Source organism: Sorex fumeus, unplaced genomic scaffold (assembly GCF_029834395.1).
Source record: "Sorex fumeus unplaced genomic scaffold, SorFum_2.1 ptg000024l, whole genome shotgun sequence".
NCBI lineage: Eukaryota > Metazoa > Chordata > Mammalia > Eulipotyphla > Soricidae > Sorex > Sorex fumeus.
In genome coordinates this window covers 9,329,998-9,352,056 of record NW_026606081.1, presented here as the reverse complement: position 1 = coordinate 9,352,056, position 22,059 = coordinate 9,329,998, and the positions used below count along the sequence as shown (strand labels likewise).

Below are 22,059 nucleotides of genomic sequence, written 5' to 3'. Positions count from 1 at the left end.
AAATAAAATACCAAAGTATCAAAAAAATATATATAGCCCCTAACGCCACTATTCAAAGCATCTTGCTCTATTCAAGTATTTGTGTTAGTTTTAAAAAAATTATCTTACAGGCATACATGTTCTGAAATTCCTTCTAGGATATGTTTAGGGAAGTAGAGACTGGATAATCCTCAAGTGGCTACAGGGAATCAAGAGAAAAGTGTGTAGAAAATACTTTTTTCTCCTTCTACTTGGTTTTTGTAGTGGCAGTAAGAGTCAACAGTGAAAAGGTTGAGGGAGAAGTGTATATCATCCAGGTGAAATGGGTGCCTGCACACTACATCTTCACAAGTTTTTAAACCTGATCTACCTGATATTTTCAGTACCATTGATTGGTATTTATCACATCCTCACGAACTCCATTAGAGGTTGGACTGTACTTTCTCAACTTAAAAAAATCACACCTGTTGTTTAACAAACTATTAACAGAAATTCTTCAGTTACTCCATGATTAACAGCTGGGCACACTGCTACTGCAGTAAGACACACACACACACACACCCCAATATTTTTCTTTGCTTAGCAAACAATCTACTCTGCAGGCTCATTTTCATCTTTCAAGATTGTGACTATGTTTGGTATGATTATGTTACCAAGGACAGACAGTATATGTATTTTTATGTTATAGTGTCATTGCACAAAAACTTTCATTTACATAAACTTTGAGAATATGACCTACATTCCACTGTGCCTTAACAACACAATCGTGCATGTTTCTTGTGTGGGCATAATGGATATGTACTGGTAACTAAAAAACACTGAGAAAAACCTGGCACTTCAAATGCTACGAGGTCATGTCCACAGCACTACTTACGTAGTATACCAAGTAGAAAAGTAAAACGAGATTAACTCAGGCAGGTTCTGTAACAGCTACTCAATTTTCCCACTGTAGTACACAAGTAGTCACAGACAGTACATAAATGATGAGTGTGGCTGCATTCCAATCAAACTTTATTTATGGACACTGAAATGTGAATTTCATATAATGGTCACACCAGGAAATAATTATTTTTCGTCTTCCCCCACCTACACCCCCAATCATTTTAAAACTGTAAATACCAACCAACCTCATCTCACTAACCATAAAAAGAGGCAGCAAACAGGTTTGAACCTAAAGGCCATAGTTTACTGACCTCTGCTATAGAAGATTTAACAGAACATAGTTTGAGTTCAAATTGGCTCAGGAACATGAAAAATTAGCCTAGTATCTTACACCCCAAAGCTGGATTTAGTTAAGGTAATAATGTTCATCTTACAGACATCATAAAATATTTCTACTTTTTAAAGTCAGAAACCAAAATTGATACAAGTTATAAAATTTAGTAACTGAAGTTATTCAAAAGGCAATACTCATAATTCCTTTAAGGACATGAAGGTCAAAATGAAACCAGTTATGTGTTAGTTTTAAAGAGAAGTCACAGTATGTAAATACATTTACTTTGTAAATCTCTCAGAATAAATGCATTCCTGAAAAGTAGAAGTAGAAATTCTTAAAATCTAGTTGAGGTATTAGAAAATAATAAGCCAACACTGTTGAAATACAGAGGGCTCTGATTTTTCAATGAAAAGGTTAAACAGAAGTTACGGTGTTCTATTCGGTGACCCAAATTAAAATCAAGTAAAACAAAAATACCCCAAATAAATATTTCTAAAAAAAAAAATTACCAGTCATCAACATATATATGAAAACATTTCTGAAGCCTTTATTTACAAAAGCTTTAAAAACAAATAATACCCTCTGTTTTGCAAATAATGTTTTGTTTAAAAAGGACCACCAGTTACAGCATTGTACTATCATGAATAATGTACAAGAGAAACAAACCATGTGGCTAACATTTAGAGATTTGCTAATATTACTGATTGAAGTGTAGATAAAACACATCTTAAGTTGCAGTCCATCATTTCAGGGTAGAGTTAACGATTACCAGGAAGTCTTCCTACACATGCTCTGGTCTGGTCACATATTCTGCATGGCTAAATATTTCACAGTCTCTTTTGTCAATATATATAAAATAGATTGCAAAGATATACACAAAATATAAACAAGCATTACACTCCTCAGGCCATTTTATATAGCTATGTATTTTTTTGTATTTTGTTGTTTTGCACCAAATCTCTCCATTACTTTATAATCTTCTGCTACTGTGAAAGCACAACTTTTTGTCTTCTAATTTGGTACAAAATATGCCTAGATACTTATTCTCTTTGGACTTTAATGAAATTGATTTGTGGAATCAACAAATCAAGAGCATCATAAGTATGGCTATAAAATTAAAAATAATTTTAAAATAAGGGTAAACAGTGATGGAACCAAAAGTTGATCAAGGGAAGTGTGCTATTATGACTGCAGCTTCGACATCTGACTACCAGTTTCCTGGCAAATATTCAACATCCAATCACAAGGGATTTTTCCTGAAGGGTGTAAAGCTGGTTTAAAAAACTGTTCAGTCACAGAGCAGCCTGCACATGCCATTTAGAAACTGACAGACACTAGATGTGTTTGGAAGATTAAACACTACACACAGAAAACAGCAGTTACTAAGTTCCTCAGTAGTTTTTTGTCCATTTTTTGTAGTCTTGCTGAATTAACCGTCTGCACAATGCATGTGTTATATATCCCATGGGTCAAAAACAATACTGTATTCAGTTGGCAGATGGTCATTTTTCCAGGTAGGAGCAAGAGAGCCCAAAATTTCTAATAAAACAGAGGATTTGAGTAAGAATCACTCTCTAAAGTGCAAAATTGATGGTCCACAATCTCAAATAGCTAAAACTCCTGTAGAATGGAAGGGAGACATGAAATAGGGGAATAAATTACAATCAGTGCTAGTTAATTTAGGAAAGGGGGAAATAACCAAGTTCAGGTAGATAAAGTTTATCAAAATATTCAGTATGACGTATTTTCCCATTCAAACACCTGCTAATAAGTATATTAAGGCCAAATTTAACCTGAATACTTTTCTATTTATTAAGATCTGAGATAGGAATGGTCATACTCTGAGAGGCGGAAAATAAAATGGGCTATGAGAGGGAAAAAAAGTATTATCTATTGTTCAAGGGATTCAACCAGAGATAAAACCTATATACAAGCATGTGTGTAGCTCAAATAAAATAAAAATAAAAGGACTATTTCATGTCATGACTGCTTGTTGGCTTCCTCTTCATATGCATTCCCTGTGCCATTCTGTACATAGGATGAACCAGAACCAAGGCCATACAAATGACCACAATATTTGGCATCATCAATATGATCTTCAAAGAACATCTAAAAAGGAATTTGGGGGAAAAAGATAATTTTAACCAAAAGATACCACTTGTAATTTATATTTCAATTACATTTACCTCCTATGCAAGTACTTCCTTCATTAACAACAATGAAAACTCTTTCTCTGGTGCTTTTTTGAGGCCACACGTTCAAATTCAATGACGGTATTTCTCAAGAATTAAGCCAAAAGAAACCAAAGAAACACATTCCCAACAACGTATAAACATGTCTTTCCTTGCTAAAACTTACATTACTTGTATGAAAATTTGTAATCCTAGAAAAATAGCAGACATTTTTACTCCACTAACAATATTCAGTAGTAAAAACAAATGGAAACAGTTGATGACCAGGGAGGAGGTCCTTGGGGTGAAGGGAAAAGCCTGAAACCTTGCATCTACGTGCAAGCTGAACTGGCAAAAGCAGTAAAATCCTATCATGTTCTAGAACATTTTGCATGTTCTAGACTAAAATCTGATTATTCATACTAGGCTATCTTTGGAAAAGCCAAGAAAAAATGAGTCAGCAGCAGAAGAGAATCCACTATCACTAGTAATCAAAACACTAAGTCATATTTTAAAATGTAGAACAGGGCTAGAGCAAAATGGGCAGGGCATTTGCCTTGCACACAGCTGACCCGGACTTAATCCCCTGCACCCCATATAGTCCTCTGAGCCCTTTCAGGAGTGATCAATGAGCGAAGAGCCAGGAGTAGGCCTTGAGCACCACTGGGTGTGGCCAAAAAAATTAATACATTAAAAAATATTTTTTGAACGTAGACCTGACAATCCAAAATATAATTTTAAAGTACAAAATATTTACTTATGAACAATCCAAATCACTTCTGAATCTGTGCCACATGGCAAAACATTATTCTATCTATTCTCAATACATTTCTATAAAGTTTGAAATTTCCAAGAGCTATCAATTCTTTAGTGTACAAAGAAGACATACTCAAAAGAATGCCGTAGTACAGATTTTACAGAAGTAAAATTTTTATGTCTGTTTTGGTCTGTTTCTGTGTAACGGACTTTAGTGAAGCATATCTGAACACATCAGTTAATGACATGAGAACAGGAGTAGACTTGGGGCTACTAAATTTCACTGCTTAGTAACTAACGTTTTTACACTTGAGGATTTGAGCTCTACGCTATGCCTCAACAGGGGTCAGCCCAATTTGATCTGACTTGACTTCAACAGGGGTCAGCCCAATTTGATCTGACTTGACTACCACTCCACTAGTGAAAACAGAGATAGACAAATGGGACTATCTTAAACTAAGAAGCTTCTGCACCTCAAAAGAAACATTGACCAAAATACAAAGACAGCCTACAGAATGGGAAAGGATATTCACCAAGTACACATCCGACAAGGGGTTGATATCAAGGATATACAAGGTACTGGTTAAACTCCACAAGAAGAAATCACCCAACCCCATCAAAAAATGGGGTGAGGAAATGAACAGAAACTTTCGCAAAGAAGAAATTCGAATGGCAAAAAGGCACATGAGAAAATGCTCTACATCACTAATCATCAGAGAGATGCAGATCAAAACCACAATGAGATATCATTTCACACCACAGAGACTGGCCCACATCCACAAGAACAAAAGCAACCGGTGCTGGCGCGGATGTGGCGAGAAAGGGACCCTCCTTCACTGCTGGTGGGAATGCCGGCTGGTCCAACCCTTTTGGAAAACAGTATGGACGACTCTAAAAAATTAGAATTTGATCTGCCATTTGACCCAGCTATAGCACTCCTGGGAATATATCCCAGAGAGGCAAAAAGGTATAGTCGAAGTGACATCTGCAATTGTTTGTTCATTGCAGCACTCTTTACAATAGCCAGAATCTGGAAAAAACCTGAGTGCCCAAGAACAGATGACTGGTTAAAGAAACTTTGGTACATTTACACAATGGAGTACTATGTAGCTGTTAGAAAAGATGAAGTTATGAAATTTACATACAAGTGGTACTACATGGAAAGTATCATGTTAAGCGAAATGAGTCAGAAAGAGCGGGATAGACACAGAAAGATTGCATTCATCTGGGGAACATAAAGCAACAAAAAGGGAGAATAACACCCAGGAATGGCTGAGATTAGTACCAGGAATTTTGCTCCATGAATGGAAGGCCAGCCACAGGCTCTAGGTGAAAAGGAAGCTCAGATAGAGAAGAGAGTACCAAATGAAGGGTGTTGTGAGGGTCCTCCCAGGGTGGGAGAAGCATGCTAAAAGTAGTCGATAGACCAAACATGATTGACACTCAAAGCCTCTCTTGCAAAACACAGTACCCAAAAGAAGAGAGAGAGAACAAGGGGGAATACCCTGCCACAGAGGCAGGATGGGACGGGGGGGCGGATGAGGGTGGAGGGGGGGGATGCTGGGACCCATGGGGATGGATGACGGGCACTGGTGGAGGGATGGGCACTTGATCATTGTATAACTGAAACCCAAGCACAAAATTTGTAAGCCTATAACTGTACCTCATGGTTTTTCACTAATAAAAAAAAAATTAAAAAAAAATCTTTTTGTGAGACTCAATATATCAGAAAAAAAAAGAAAGAAAGAAATTCCTACTCTATAAGTTAGGATGAGAAATATCTAGCTGACAGGTCTAAAATGCTCTGGCCCTAGTAGATGACAGGATAGACATGGATGCTTCTTGTTGGTCTGCACTATATGGCCCAAAAATGATGCTATAAGTCTGAAAATGATCACTGGAGGAAGTAGATTTCTCAGCCCCAGTACAATCCTCAAAGTACTAAAGAAAGTATGAACAAAAGTATTGTTTTATCCCAAGAGTTTAATGACTAATTATGCCAAAGACCCCTTGACTTGGCAGAGTAGCACTGATTGTAACTACAGGAAGAAAACCTGGGAGTGCTAAGTAGCAATGTATTTGAGCTGAGGTAAACGTCTCACCTCACTTTTATCATTCTCACCTTACTTCTATCATGTAAATAATGTGACTGGACTGTATCACTTCAAAGGTAACGTCATACATCTTAGTCTATAAAAAAAACTATTTTAAAATTCTTTCTGAACTAAATTCCAGTATGACTGATTTTTAAAAATAATTTATCCAAATGTGACAAATGTGACTTCTATAGTAGCTCGAATCATACCTTCCCTTTAAAAGTACTTATTGTCCAAAACCTTTTTCATAAGACTTTTTTAATGTTCTCAACCTAACCACCAAGTGTAAAAAAGGCACTGATGTCTTCATACTTCTCTCATTTTGAAAAAGGCCATTCCTGTGAGTAATGAGTCAGATCCTGCTTGGTGCTGTGGTCCTATTCGTTCCAACTCTAACTGTTCGGCAACTTCCTGTAAACCACCCTGCAAGAAATAAAAAAATTGCCTGTCACAAGTAAAACACTGGAACAATAAAAGTTATGCTTGAAGTTACAAATAAATATAACCTAGTGACCCAAATACAAATAAACTTTAATATACAGATGGCTATTATAAAGATGGAAAGAATATGAACTTCTATCAATGCAATTGTTGAATGTAAGAAACTAAAACTTCTGCTAAATTTTCACAAAAAATGAGCACCTAACTGGGAAAATATGTCTCTATCAAACATTTTAATGCACATGACAAGTGAAACAATTTATTAAAGATATGATGAAGCAAATCATACACAAGGTACCAAGTTTAAAGGGTAACATTCATCAACTATATTCAAAATGAGTCCATTTATTATAAAATTAGACACTTGAGAATTTCCAAGCTACTGCTGTAATTTATACGAAACAAAGCTATTGTAACAAATCAAATGCATAAGAATCCTACTAACTTATGAGTCTGCACTGCATCATCATTTAATTTATTCTAAAAATGAAGGAGCAACTTTCCTTATAAAAAATTTACTTTTCATGAGGTTGTAGAGATAATACACATAGTAAGGAGCTTGCCTTGTGTGCAGCTGATGCTGGTTAGATCCTCAGCATTGCCAGGGGTTACACATAAGGGCCATGAACAATCCCTGAGCACTGCAGGTTGTGACCCCAAATAATTTAAAAAAGCTTTCAAAGAATTAATGTTTAGAAATAACAAATTATTACAAACAAATGAAACAGCATCAGAATAAAAGTTATTGCCTAGGCAGAATTTACACATTTACTATTAATAATTGGAATTCGGGGGAAAGTGTGCTAATGACAAGAGATTTACCGTTCAGCTATAATTAATGATTCAATGACTAGACCCAAATAAACTAATCGCTTTTCAAGAGAAGCTGAAGGGGAAACTAAGTTTGCCAAGTAAATCTGCACATTATTGATACCTCCTCAAATTTTATCATGCATGCAGAGTATGTGTATGTTGCAAGAGACAACTTCCCAGTGTGCACGTTTCTCTGCTGGTTTACGGTTTTCAATCTGGTAAGCAATGACAGAGCCCTGAAACTTGGTTTGAATTTTGCTGAAAACTGACTCTGCCAGCATACACAGAAGTTTCAAAAGACAATTTTCTATAAATATTTATGAATGAAAAAAAATCAAGTGACCCAATAATATACCTATATTTAGTATAGAACTAATGAAATAGCACTTAAATCAGTACCCCAAGCTAGAATCTTATGTCAGTCATTTGTCTGAGCAGCGGACTGATTACAAAAGTCACTTGAGATCTTACTTTTAGATTTTTGCAGCTCTTCATGAGGTACTTCACATCGTAAATGACAGGAAAAAACAATCGAAGGATCTCAAAGAAGTCAAGTTCTTCTTCAGGCAAGTTAGAGTTGGTCAGGATTTTGATTAAATAGCCAAAGTCATAACCACTATAAAAGTGTTAAAAAAGAGATACATAAATACTATAGATACAAAAATATTTTGATACAGCAATTGAGATACACTATAAGCAAAAAATTAATGTTTCACCTCCTTGAGCCCACCAAAGTCATGAGAACAGAACATTTTCTTTATGATGATAATGGAAAATAGTATCTTTTACAGGGTGTTAAGAACCAGTCACTTGATCATCCAGAGATCTCAATATAAAGATCTGTATTATTAAGTCTGTAGTCAGTAAACTGATTTTTGAATAGAGAATCCCTGTGGCAAACTACTCACAGATATATGAAAATAGAAGTATTTATGAAAATGGAAATAGATGTAACCTTAACCAGAACTGTCAGAAGAATGCTAGCAAAAATATGCAAAAATAATGCAGATCTTCCTCATCTTTTATGTAAAGGACTCATCCAGCTCAAAATCCAAAGAGCAATTTCTTTAGAAATTATTTTTATTTCCCTTCACACTTTGGTACCAGTGCATTCCACCAGTGGTTCACACTTGAATATGGTTTTCCTGTTCCATTATGACTTCCCCACAGCCAACAGGTAACAAGAACAACACAAAAAAAATGAAGGTAGAGGCTGGAGCATCCAGCAGGTAGGTGCTTGCCTTCCATGTGGCGACTCAGGTTTGATTCCTGGCATCCCAAATGGTCTCCCAACCACCATCAGGAGTGATCTGAGTGTAGAGCCAAGAGAAAGCCCCAGAAAACAAGTGAAAAAAGAAAAGGCGGTAGGAGCTGGGAACTACTTGCTAGAGCGTAAGTTCCCAGTCTTGGTCTAACCAGCCCTTTTCAGTAAATCACTCAGTGTCCTCATCTATGGTCTTTAAGCAACCAACAGAAAATGCCTGCAATTGCACCAAGACCTACTACTGTCCTCTGAACTGTTCCAGCATCCCCAGGGTGGGGGCGAAACAGGACAATACTGCCCACTTTGGAAACAAGGCTGAAACAACTCCTACTCCCTCAAATCAACACGTCTATTTCCTCTGACTCGCTCCTCAGCTCTCTGTACTACACTCCGGTGCTACAATTACATACCTTCTTTTACCTGTCAACTCCAAGATTTCTCACAAAACGACTCCCCCATAAAAGACCAGTTCCCTGAGATTTCTTGTACTCTGTTTAAAGTGTATGTATTGTTTCGGGGACCAGAGATGCACTTGGTCTGCATGCAGTCAACCCAGATTCAAACATATATACCACATATGGAAACCCAAGCACAGGGGTGATTCCTAAGCAGAGCCCTGAGCAATGCCAGGTAGGGGCCCAAACACATCTCCCCCAACACCAAAAAAAAAGAAAAAAAAAAAAAGGAAAAGAAAAAGCATATATATTATTCATGTAGGTGAAAGGGCAAGAATATCATTTTTAAAATATCTTTACAGCTCAGTGGGCTGAGAGCATACTTTGCAGGCCCAGGTTCAATTCCCAGTACCACGTGAAGCTCGGAACACCACTGAGCGGGACTAAGCAGTGACTCTAGAGTAGCCCTTGAGTGCAGCTTGGAGTGGCCCAAATACATACGAAAAGCAAAAACCTTTAAAATTTCTTTATTGAACACAGTGGAACTAAACATACATTCATTGGCATGTTATTATATATCTTTCTAGGAAAGATACCAATAAAAATTTTAAGGTTCAAAATTTTACTTCTAGTTTTAAAAAAAGGAAAAGAAAAAAAAACTTTGCCATTGGAGCGCATTAAAGAAATTCAAAGTAGAAACAATAAACAGAAAGTGACCTTTAAATTGGTGGTAGCTGGCCAATTTTGCTAGCTGAGTATAGTAAAAGTAAAGTAAAGTAAAGGCCCTCCCGTTGATCGTCGATTTGCTCGAGCGGGCCCAGTAACGTCTCCATTGGAGACTTTGTTGTTACTGTGTCTGGCATATCGAATACTCTCGGTAGCTTGCCGGGCTCTCCGAGAGGGGCGGAGGAATCGAACTCGGGTCGGCCATGTTGGCCGCTTGTAAGGCGAACGCCCTACCCGCTGTGCTATCGCTCCAGCGTATATATAGTATATATACGCTGAGTATATATAGTACATATCTACCTAATAGTAGATTATACTATTAATAATAATATATATACGCAGAGTATATATAGTACATATCTACCTAATAGGAATAAGGATTTGCAAACTTCAGTCTTCACTAGAAATAGATTTAAACATCAAGAAAACATTTTATGACAGTAAAAAATATGTAATTTGACAAACATCCAAAAAAAACAGTCAAATACAGTCTAAAATCTAAGCCATGAATCATTAGTTTCATTCATTTAATAACCCAGTGCAAAGAAAACAGTATTTACTGGATATTTCTTAAATGAAAGAATACAGTAAGTATAAAACAAGGACAAGATGCTACTACTTCTTTTACAAGAAAACATTTCTCAAAAAAGTTTCAAAAGATATTTAAATTGATAAAATCTAGGGACTAGAGAGAGCACACAGCAGGTAAGGAGCTTGTGTCTTGCATATACTTGACCAAGTTTGATCCCTGGTACCCCACATGGTCCTGTTATGGTTCATGAGTAGTCCGGGGCAGAGTAAAAAGCAAGCCTTACTAAGCATAGCAGGGTGTGGTTCAAACCAAACAGCAAATCAAACCCAAGCCAAGTGTGAAGCAGCACTGAGTCTAGACTAGATTCTATACTGGACTGGCTTATTCAGATATTTGTCAAGTTACATGCTTTTTTACTGCCATAAAATGTTTTATGTTTAAATCTATTTCTACTGAAAACTGAAATTTGCAAATCCTTACTCCTATTAGGTAGATATGTACTATACTCAAATTAGGTAGGCAGTAAACTTGTATTAAATAGCATTTCCTATGTCAAGTACTGCTCAGTACTGAATCAATAGTTGCAATACACAGTCCTTCACTATAATCATGTCACAGGCCAGAGTTGGAAATCCTAAAGCATGAAGAAACTCAAAAACTTTTATTAATTTAGAACCTGGTCATGTGACTCATGTGGTAGAGCACCAGCTTGGCTTGTGTCCTACTCTGAGTCTCAGCACCATATTACTCCCTTTCAAAGAGTAGTACCCGTAATAATAAATCTCATGCACTTAAACCAAAGTCTATTTCTCAGTTGGTAGAGTACACAATCCTGTCTTTCACATAAGCTAACAAAATTCCCTTATTTTTAAATTAACCACCAAGAGTCTCTTGAGAGCTAGGAGAAATGCAATATGTTATCCAATTCTTTGCAGAACTAAGCCTGATATTGCTAAAACAGCAACTGAAGCCAAGTGTGAAGGAGCACTGTGTCATTTTCAATTTCATCCTTTTACCTATGAAATGATAACCACTTGACCCCTTCACAGAGGACCACTCCAGAAGTCATAAGAAGTTCTGCAAAATACTGTGTTTCAATTCCTTCCTCTTCATGTTTCTTAAACTGGATACCAGATGTTGTCAGTAGCTCTATAGAGTCCTGGGCATACATGTCCTCCCTGGCAAGAAAAAAAGACAACAATCAACAGCGTCACATCTCAAACAAACTTGTTTCTCCCACTTACATCTGTAACTCCAGTGCCAGCAACAAGATTAGAAGACTGGCTTAGCTTAAACTGTTCCGATGTCTCATGTAGGTGGCAAGAAAAATACTACTTACGCATGAAATCATGCAGAAAATAATTCACAAAGTCCAATGGTGACATTTAATCTTTACCACTAACTCAATTTCATCAACCCTTTACAAGTCAAATTTATGAGGATATGAAGAGGGGGCAACATTACTCCAGTGGTTCTAGGACAAAGAAACAATGTTCTTATCAGGGGCTCTCAGTGTCATTTGAATGCTGCCAAACCCAGCAGTAATCACAGAGGTATTGGAAGAGTCTGTTTAGCTCAACTCTCAAGGAAGAATCACATAGAAAAGGTGAGATACCAAAAAAAAAAAAAAAAAAAAAGGTGTGATACAGCACAGTAAACTATGTTCCATCCAAAAGAGGGCAGCCATCTTTTCACTAATAGAGGCTTTTAGATGACTCCAATCAGCAGTCAAGTATCTAAAATCAAGTGTCTACTTCTAAGAATCTTAATCTAGTAAGACTGCCATATAAAAATCAAGAAAGGAAAGCTAACTAATAAACCAATACTTGAAGATTTTATTTAAGCCAAGAAGATAGCCACTTCTAATTTTTCAGCACAAGCATATGCTCTCCAAAATATTCAATTAAAAAAGTGATTACAAGAAATGTTTCTGAAAATAAAAGAGTACAAAGACAATCCTATTAAAATCTTTAACCAAAATAGTGAAATCAGAGGAACATTTCATTTGGATCCACAAGCATTCTTAAGGTCTATTGTCTAAAAACTAATTTGTTTCTAAATATCTTCAAAAATAATAAAATCCGGTGATTATAGAAAGGGAGGTTGGGCAGACAGTGCAGTGGGCAGGGCATAAGCCTTACACATGGGCAACCCAGGTTTGATCCCTGGCATCCCGAGTCAAACCATAAGTGATCCCTCAGTATAGAGCCATGAATAAGCACTGAGCACCACTGGGTGCGACCCTCAAACAAACAATTCAACAACAATAATCACTATCAAAATTCATCCTGGAAAAGCCTGAGGAAGGTATTTAAATAATTTTTTTTTTCATTCAAAAGGTACTTTTGGCCTTATCATGCAATTTATGTACCTTAAGCAATTAGAATCGTATTAAGTCCTGATGCTCACATTGAGAGATGGCCTTAACCAATTATAGCCAAAGATACAAGAAATTATTTTTCCAGTCTCACGTTATCTGGTCTCTGTTAAGTTTACTGTTTATCATTTTGATTAGAACCTATGCTTCAGGAAGTCAATGACTTATGTTAGTATGTTAGCACAGATGAAATGGGGTGTAATAGTGAGTGATGTAATGTTTAAGTCAGTCTTTACCAAACTACCCACAGAGCTTTCAAAAAATATAAATCCCCAAGTCCCATCTGTAGGCCTATTAAACTGCAATCCCCAGGAGAGATCAGGATGAGTAACAAAAGTATTTCATAATCAAGTTCAAGTTTGGTAAACAAAAATAAAGTTATTTTGCTTTTTTCTACATAATTTGACATATAGTTCAGATGAGTTCATGTACTGTCCACTAAATTTCATTGAAAAAGTTATTTTGTAAAATAACTGGAACCAATTCCATACCTTAGCTATGTAAATCTCCAAATAGGATAAAGAAACTTGCTGACAAAAGCACTTTCAAACTGTGAAAACAAGTTTTGATTCTCCAAATCAATTAACTGCCTTTCCCATGAGTCTCCATTGCAAGTTTTGAAACCTTTCTCCAACCTCAAAAATTCTATCAAATGTAGGAAAACAAAAAAAAAATGCTAATCTCACAAAAGTAATTAAAATAGTTTAGCTAAAAATCTAAGAACAGGCAGTTGCCGAGCTGGCTTCCTGCTTAGCTCAATCAACTCAGAATGATAATGAACAATAATGTGTCGCTGTCACTGTCCTCCAGTTGTTCATCAGTTTGCTCGAGCGGGCCCAGTAACGTCTCCATCATGAAACTTGTTGTTACTGTGTTTAGCATACTGAATACGTCACGGGTAGCTTGCCAGGCTCTGCCGTGTGGGGGAGATACTCTCAGTAGCTTGCCAGGCTCTCCGAGAGGGGCGGAGGAATCGAACCTGGCTTGGCCCGGCCAGCTGCGCACAAAGCAAATGCTCTACCACTGTGCTATCACTCCAGCCCCACAATAATGTGATCATTCCTAATATTAAAGATCAACCAGTATAAAATTTAGGTTAACACTGTCAAATGAAAAAAAAAGGCGTGAAAGCTATGTAAAAACGGTCTAAAAGAACAAAGAGACAACATTACAATTTCAAGTTATATTTTAAAAATGAAAACTTTTAATTAGATATGTTAAATTCAGTAAATGCACTGTAATTTTCTTTTTCTTTTGTTTTTGGGCTACACCAGGTGCTCGGGGCTTACTCCTGGCTCTGCACTCAAGAATTCCTCCTGGTACTGCTTAGAGATCATACGCCATCAGGGGTGCCGGGGTTTTGAATTTGAATCGGCCGAATGCAAGGCAAACAGGACGTGCTGTACTATCTCTCCAACCTCCCACTGAAACTTTTCTGTCAGCAAATATAAACAAAACCAATGACACAAATTTGTATTTTTAAACTTGTTATTAGTTTTAAAATTTGGAAATGCATCAACCTCAAGGCAGTTCTGCCTCACATTTTATGTTTTAAAAATGTAAACCTCTTTAATTTTATATAAATAATCCTGAGTAAGAAAAAGTGCAAAGTAGAATACAAATTGTAATACCTAATATTTAACAAACTTAGATCAGTAAGAAAATAAGTTTATCTAAAAGCTGCACAGTTAATGAGAAGACATAAAAAAACAAAAATAATTTTGAATTTGATAAAAATTAGTACCTCCACTAGTTACCAAAAAAACAAAACATTATCGCAAGTCAAAGTAGCAAAGTATTATTATTTTTAGTAATACTTAACTTTTTTAATATTTTCACAATACAGATGTACCTTTATTTTATTGGAGTGAGAGTAGCAAACCTTAAAACCTTATGACTTAATATTTAGATAGGTTTTAAAAAGTAATTTCATCACCCTTAAAATAACACTTTTGCAGAAAACAAACTCAATCTCATCTTCCTCTTTACTCCCAACAAGTGTATATGCAAACAGATAACCACATCTTTTGTATAAAGCTTAAAATACTCGCATTTTTGGATACCTACTAACAAAATAAATGGTGGAGATGTATCTTAAAAATGGCCTTCTATTTAAAGACAAAGGTTAAAGTTTTAAAAGTGGACAGCTGGGCTGAGACCCGATAGCACAGTGAGCAGAGCACATGGCTTGAATATGGCACCCTATACGGTCACCTGAGCCTGTCAGGAGTGATCCCTACACACAGAGCTTGGATTAGCCCTGAGCAATTGTGGGTTTGGCCCCCTCACCACCACCCCTCCAAAAATGTGGAAAGCTGGGCTGGGAAAAGAGCCCAATGGGTGGTGACATGCTCAGCATGCTGGGAGGCCCAGGTTTAATCCCTGGAACTGCACATGAAGAAGCACCTCCCCACCCTAACCTAGCACTGAACAGAACTTCCAGGTATGGCTCAGAAATTAAAAAGCAGACAATTTACAGGCCCAACCATAGTGAATGGCTTAGATACATTAAGATTTATTTAGAAAGAAATTATGATTTGGGGGGTAGAGAGAGGTTTTTGAGCCACACCCAGCAGGGCTCGGGATCTATTCCTAGTTCAATACTAAGGAATGACTTCTGGTGATGCTCAGGCACAATATATGGTACCAGGGACTTGAACCAGGGTCATGGCAACACAACTTCATGACAGGCAATACTACCTCTCTGGTCCAAAGTACAATGTTTTAAACTTCTGCAAATCACGTTATATATACCTAGACTATACATACCAGATGAAATACCGTTATTTCCCATTTACAAGAATTTTAATATGTGTCTTACTCCATATGCAAAGGTATGTACTCATCACTGGTATTCATTCACCCAGTTTCTCTTCTATTTAAGCATCGAATCACTTTCAACTTGTTTTCTAAGTCCTCCAAATAGAATGAGCACTTCCTACAACAATTAGATGTAAGGGAACCAAATATCCAAAATTAGGACTTAAAAAGTCTAAATTCTCTAACAACACAAATCTCCCTTTGTTTTCCCACAAACTGAAATTTCAAACCATATAAATCGTTCTTCAAGCTTCAACTTCCTCCATAATTTTAAAACTTAAAACTACTTCTTTTCTCTCTCTGGATGGGATCTTTAATACAACTGCTTCCACTCGATAGCCAACAAAGTAACTCGCAATCATTACCTCATCCTGCAAAGTCAGGACTGATCCGATCACTTTTAGAACTGTCAACACAACAAATGAGCGAGCATTCTGACAAATCGAAGATTTCTCCTACCTTTTCATCTAACACTGCGAATTCCTTATTCCCGGCGGTGCTCAGGGAAAGTGCTACTGGAAATCAGACCAAGGTTGGCTGCAGCAAGGCAAGCGCCTTAACCTCTGTACCATCTGGCCCTATTCATCATACTTTCTTTCTAGTCTCTTCCTACCCTTTATCGTTTTCTCACCTTAGATTTTCTTTTTTTTACACTAAAAAAAAAATTCTGGAATTATCTCTCCCTTAACTTATTAACGGTGAAAGTACTATTCAGTTCTAATAGCCTTTTCCTGCAAGTATTGCTCTCACTTTTAGGTACAGCTGGTGGGAGGGGGGAATCAGAATAGCAATCATCTACTTATTAAATATTCAGATATTCTATTGCAATCGGCTCTAATGGGAACATTATTTTCCACACATATCTGACCCCTGAGCACTGGATATTAATAGTTCAGATCTCTTGTAAGTTTCAAAAACCTTTGCTGGTACAACTTTAATAGCCTCCATAAAGAAATATTTGACAAAGATCAAGCAAGTCTTCAACTATTTTACATCTACCCATCTTAAGAGCTTTTTACTTTTAAAATTTTAAATTTATTTATTTTTGGATGTTTGGGCCGCAGCTGATAGTGCTCAGGGCTTACTTTTGGCTCTATGCTCACCGATCACTTCTTGATGGGCTAGGGAACCTTATCGGGTGCCAGGGATCAAACCCTGGTTGGTCGCATGCAAGGCAAGCTCACTACTTGCTGGACTATTATTCTGTTCCTTAAAATCATTTTTAGATTCAAAGATAAGGTCTCCTTATCATTATTATTACCAATGCCTTAAGACTGTATTTCAGCTACTTCTCTAAAGTCTTGTCTAGTCACATACTCTAATCCCGAACAGTCTGCAACTTCCGTAACTGACAAATATCCATTAACATCAAATGCCTGTGTAGTATCTATAAAACAATATAAACCACCATTTGATTTTGTTTGCCTTTTTCTTACGGTATTCTCTCAAGTTCCTTTCCACTGAGATTTTCCTTGAAGAAAGTTATCAGCTTCCTTTCTGTAAACCAGAATCCATGGTCCCCTGTAATCCTAGTCTGATTAAACGGATTCTGTGTGGGGGCTGGGAAGATACTACAGGGGTTGGGGCACACACATGGTTCCTCAGGCACTGCAAATGCAGTCCTGAAGACCAGCCAGCAGCTGTCTGGGTGGAGTGGATAATCCCAGCACCACAGGATCCTCAGAGCATCCTAACCTCAGGTCACCACACTGAACTGCGCACCAATCAGCCCAACACTGCAGGAGGGACACTCACACCTCCACCTCCCACCAAAATAACTCTGTGAAGTATCAATCATTACTGTGATAAACACAACTGATGACTTCAAAAATTTTTCTGTACAAATTAATTCTAAATTCAATTTGGAAAGAATCTCTTAATAGTCATTAGTCTGCAATAATGCAAATTCTTGGACTATGGCACTAGAGAGCACTGGGAACAGCTATGGAGAAACACCAAGTTATAATGCCAAAACCTTTCCTCAACATCTCCCTGGCATGAAGCGCAGCTGTGGCTGACACACTCAATGTAGTCACTTAGAGCAAAGTCAATTTCTGTATTTCTTAAAAATATCTAGCATTCTGTTATGCCTCAGCATCAGTCAGAACACCTTTTTACCTTTCAACTAACCTTTCCTACTTAATCTTTTCATTATTCTTCTCCGTAAACAAGTACTAGTATTAAATGTAGCAAAGCCTGGTTGCAAAATTACAGTGGCCTTCTCTGAATAAGAAAAAAGGTCTCTGTCATTCTACCAAAGCAGTTGTTACAAAAACAAAGATGCTTCTAGAAAAGCAAACTGCTGATCATAACAAAAGAGAGATACTGATGGGACATCCCCTACTCACGTACCAAGATCACAACAGTATCTCAGTAATACAAAATGTTTTGATGATTGGTCTAAGAAAAATTAACACGAAACAAATGAGGTAGTATTCATTTCACAAAATGTTATCTTTGGGAAAAGTGTAAAGGCAGTTTTCAGAGTTTCTGAGATGTACGAAGGTTAGTATCAGTTTGAATAGTAATGTACATTTTAATCCATTATCATATTTTAAAGAGTACATTAAAAGAGTTTAAATAAACAGTGCATTAAAACGCCTTTAAATCTCACGTTAAACTGTATTACACAAGTAGCACTGTCCTCCGGTTGCTCATCGATTTGCTCGAGCGGGCCCAGTAACGTCTCCATTTTGAGACTTGTTGTTACTGTGTTTGGCATACTGAATACAACACGGGTAGCTTGCCAGGCTTTGCCATGCGGGTGAGATACTCTCGGTAGCTTGCTGGGCTCTCTGAGAGGGGTGGAGGAATCGAACCCGGCTTGGCCGGGCTGGCTGCGTGCAAGGCAAACGCCCTACCGCTGTGCTATCGCTCTAGCCCAAGATTACACAAGTAAACCCTACTAAATAGGACAACGCAATATGATAATATAATTATAACGTATTAGACATTTTATATAGATTTACAACCTATTTCAAAAGGTTACATTTCTCTTTTCATTGTGGAATAAAACATTTGGAAAAGACTTAAAATTTAAAAACCTGAAATTTAAGATGCTAACTGAAAAGTATGATTTTATAAAACAACATTTTTTGATTTTATGTATTTACAAGAGGATAACAAATTCAGTTAGAATTTCATACAATTCAAGATGAAATCCTAAAATTAAACAGATTATTTAAAAGTCTGGGTTATATTTATTTCCTACTTACGTCAAATTAAATTTAAAATTAAACTGCCAAGTTGAAGTTCCTGGTGGGTATTCTCCTTGCTCATTCATAAAAGTCAGTCCTAGCTGAATTATCTTTAACAAGTCTACATTACATCGCAATAGTTGGTATTGATAGTCAGCATTGCTTCTGAATTCTCCAATGGGTCTTGCAACCACACCTGGAAACTCGGTGTCCTGTAAAACAAGTTTTATGACCCAGTAATTACTAAGTGGTCACAACCACAATCCACAGATACCCCAAATAAACACTGACAAAAATCGAAGAATTCTATTGCAATGAGATGCTCAACATTCATATTCAATCACGCATTTCTCCTAACTAGAAACAGAATTACCATTTAGAACCATTCAATGACTGCCCCCTACATTAAAATCACAGATAACCCAGAGCAGAGCTGGGAGTAGTCCCTCCAGACAAGTATCACCAACCACATTATCTTCCCGACCCTATCTTACTCATAACAAAATATTGCTTCTTTAATTCCTTCCTAAGATCACAAATCTTTCACGTGCTCTTCAGTATCTTTTTGGATGAATGATAGAGGGCTTCCCAGTGGTGCTGGGACCACCATAGCAATACCCAGTGGTACTTGGGAGGCCATCTGACCTTGGGTGCCAGGGATCAAAACTGGGGTCTGATGCATGCCAGGAATACGCTCCAGCCCTCTAAGCTACCCCTGCAACTCATTAATACTCTCTTACTCAAAAGCTCCATGGCTCTGTCAGTACAATGAACAATAAACCCAATTTGTAAAGTTACAGATGAATTTGTAATGGCTTTTTTGCTAGAATATATTGGCAATGTCTCCCTTTCTGTTTTCTTTGCTTTTTGGGTCACAACCAGTAATAGTAATGCTCAGGGGTTACTCCTGGCTCTGCTCTCAGGAGTTTCTCCTGGCGGTGCTTGGGGGACCATATAGGACGCCGAGGATTGAACGTGGGTTGGCCGCATGCAATGCATTGGCCTACCTGCCATGCTAGCGCTCCGGCCCCAAGGCCTCCCTTTCTTTTGAAAACACCTTTTAAAATATTAACTAGAAGGTTGAATTCAAGACTACAAACCCTTCCAAAATAAAAAAAAAACCTAAACCCAAAAAACATCAGTTCAAAGATTCAGTGAAACATACCATTGCAACGTAATTGTATTTTCGAATAACCTGACGAATTTTCTTCATCTCTTCATCCAGGTTGCAAGCCCATACTTCACAAATTCTTTGGCTATGATCTACAGTTGCTGCTGGCATAGTGAGGACACAAGAGAGTCTAGATGCCAAGCATCAAAATGTTTAACGTGATCGAAGATTTGTTTCACAAAATACGTTATCCTTTATTCGTGTACCTGTCAAAATAAAAATCAGCCACATCAGAAATCTCAATCATAAAGTAAATGAGTTGATTAAAAAACTTAAAAGTTTTTTCTTTCTTTCAAGAGTTTTTTTTCAAAGTCCTTGATTATAAGAAAACCCAAAGTTTTATAAGTAACTTTAAGGTGACACACAGCTAGTTAGTAGGGAGGACGGAGGTTTTCTAGTTCTAGTATCAAGTAAAACTCATGCTTTTCATATATATCTAAAACACCGGCAGTTGTTGGGGCAAGGAGACATGAGGTGCTAGGGGTTCAACTCTGGGTCTCCGACAAGCTAAACACATGCTCTACCATCTCCCAAGTCTCCCGGGCCCCCCACACAAAGCATCTGAAAATACTCCCAGTAAATTATAGATCGTTCTAAGTTCAACTCACTGATACTAAGAAATACAATCAGAGATGAAAGCAAAAAAAGTATGAAAATATCAGATGTGTACTAGGGCAAAGGTTGTGTCTGCCTCTATCTATTACTCATTATCCTAACATTCAAAATACGATTTCAATACAAGATCTACACTGAATGGGACCAAAACAAACCAGCAATTTTAAAGAAAAGCCACCTGAGACAAAAGTAGCACACAGCCGCAGAAATTACTGGAATCTACAGGAGTGCAAGGTCGAGGATGTGGCTTAACGGTAAAGTCCATGACTTGCAGGCATGAGACCTGAGTTCCCCTCCAGGCCCCCTGATGCGGGGCGGGGGGGAGGGGGGGGAGTAGAATCTGATCCATAATAGCAAAACCTAAATCACTTCTAGTTTTCTATAAATCATAGCATTTTCTTCCTACCAAGCACATCTCACATTTATTTCTGGGCCAAAGACAGACACACGTTCCACGGCACATGATGGTGACAAAAGACAGACCAATTATTTCGATTCTCGGACACGGAAATCCCACGTGTTCCGCGCCTGCCGTTTCTTCGTACAAGTCTTTGGGTTTTTTTGTTTTGTTTTGTTTTTTTTAATAAAGCGCCTTGGTGAAAAGAAAAGGAGGTATCCGGGACCCCCTCCCCCTCCCCCGCGCGCCTCCCAATCACCACGGCCGCAGTGTTACAAATGTAACCTCCGGTGCTCTCCGAGCAGCAGCCGAAGGGGAACCCGGGGACCCCTCCGCCGAGACCCCCCGCCACCCACCCCGCGACCCGGCGCACTCCCACCCCGCGCGCGCGCGCGCTGCACCAGTCCCCGGCAGCCCCACACCGCCTCGCTCCACCTCCGTCGCTACGGCAGGGCCAGCATCAGCGGCCTTCTCCGGGCGGGAGCGGCATCTCGGCACGGCGGGCTCCCGGGGAGCCGAGAAGACCCGAGTCATGGGGCAGCGTCTCCGCGGGCCCCGCGCCGGCGCGAGGGGCCGAGCACCAGCCCCCGGAGCCGGACGCGCCCGCCCGGCCCCGCTGCGCGAAGGAAGCCGCGGAGCCGCGGACCTGGGCCGCCGCCCTCCGCTCCCGAGTTCCGTCCCGCGGCGAAGCCCCAGGTACAAAGCCCCACGTCATCACCCCGCGCCGCCCGGGACGAACCCCCAGCCCCAGATACCCTCCCGCCTCCCGCCCCGCCGCCCCAGCCGCCGGGCGCCATGGCGCGCCCGCCGCGGGCCGCCGTCCCCGCCCCTTCGCCGGCCCTCGGAGCCCCGCGGCGGGCGCCGGATTACTTGGGTCTCTGCGCTGGCGCTCCTCCTCCTCCTCCTCGCCATAGAGCTCGCACCCGGCGGCGGCGGCGGCGGCGGCGGCGGCGGCGGGTGCCCCATAGACACCTCTCCTCGCCCGGGCCGGGGAGAAAGGGGAGCCGGAGCCGCGCCGCGCCGCGCTCTGCCGTCGCCTCTCGCACGGCCTGACGGGGGCGCTCGCTGATGACGCGGCGCGGCGCCGGCGGGG

The 22,059-nt window shown here is 39.0% G+C and overlaps 1 protein-coding gene across 1 annotated transcript; it reads right to left on the bottom strand.

Moving 5' to 3' along the window:
• Positions 1–1,718: 1,718 nt before the first annotated feature.
• On the bottom strand, positions 1,719–22,014 carry CNOT7 (CCR4-NOT transcription complex subunit 7). The gene is made up of 7 exons (XM_056114087.1): positions 21,837–22,014; positions 19,949–20,160; positions 18,802–18,995; positions 11,406–11,567; positions 7,944–8,088; positions 6,531–6,641; positions 1,719–3,304 (listed from the first exon to the last, which is right to left on the bottom strand). Exons 2-7 carry the CDS (start codon positions 20,063–20,065, stop codon positions 3,176–3,178), a joined length of 858 nt encoding a protein of 285 aa, XP_055970062.1. The 5' UTR covers positions 20,066–20,160; positions 21,837–22,014; the 3' UTR covers positions 1,719–3,175.
• Between the last annotated feature and the right edge of the window lie 45 nt (positions 22,015–22,059).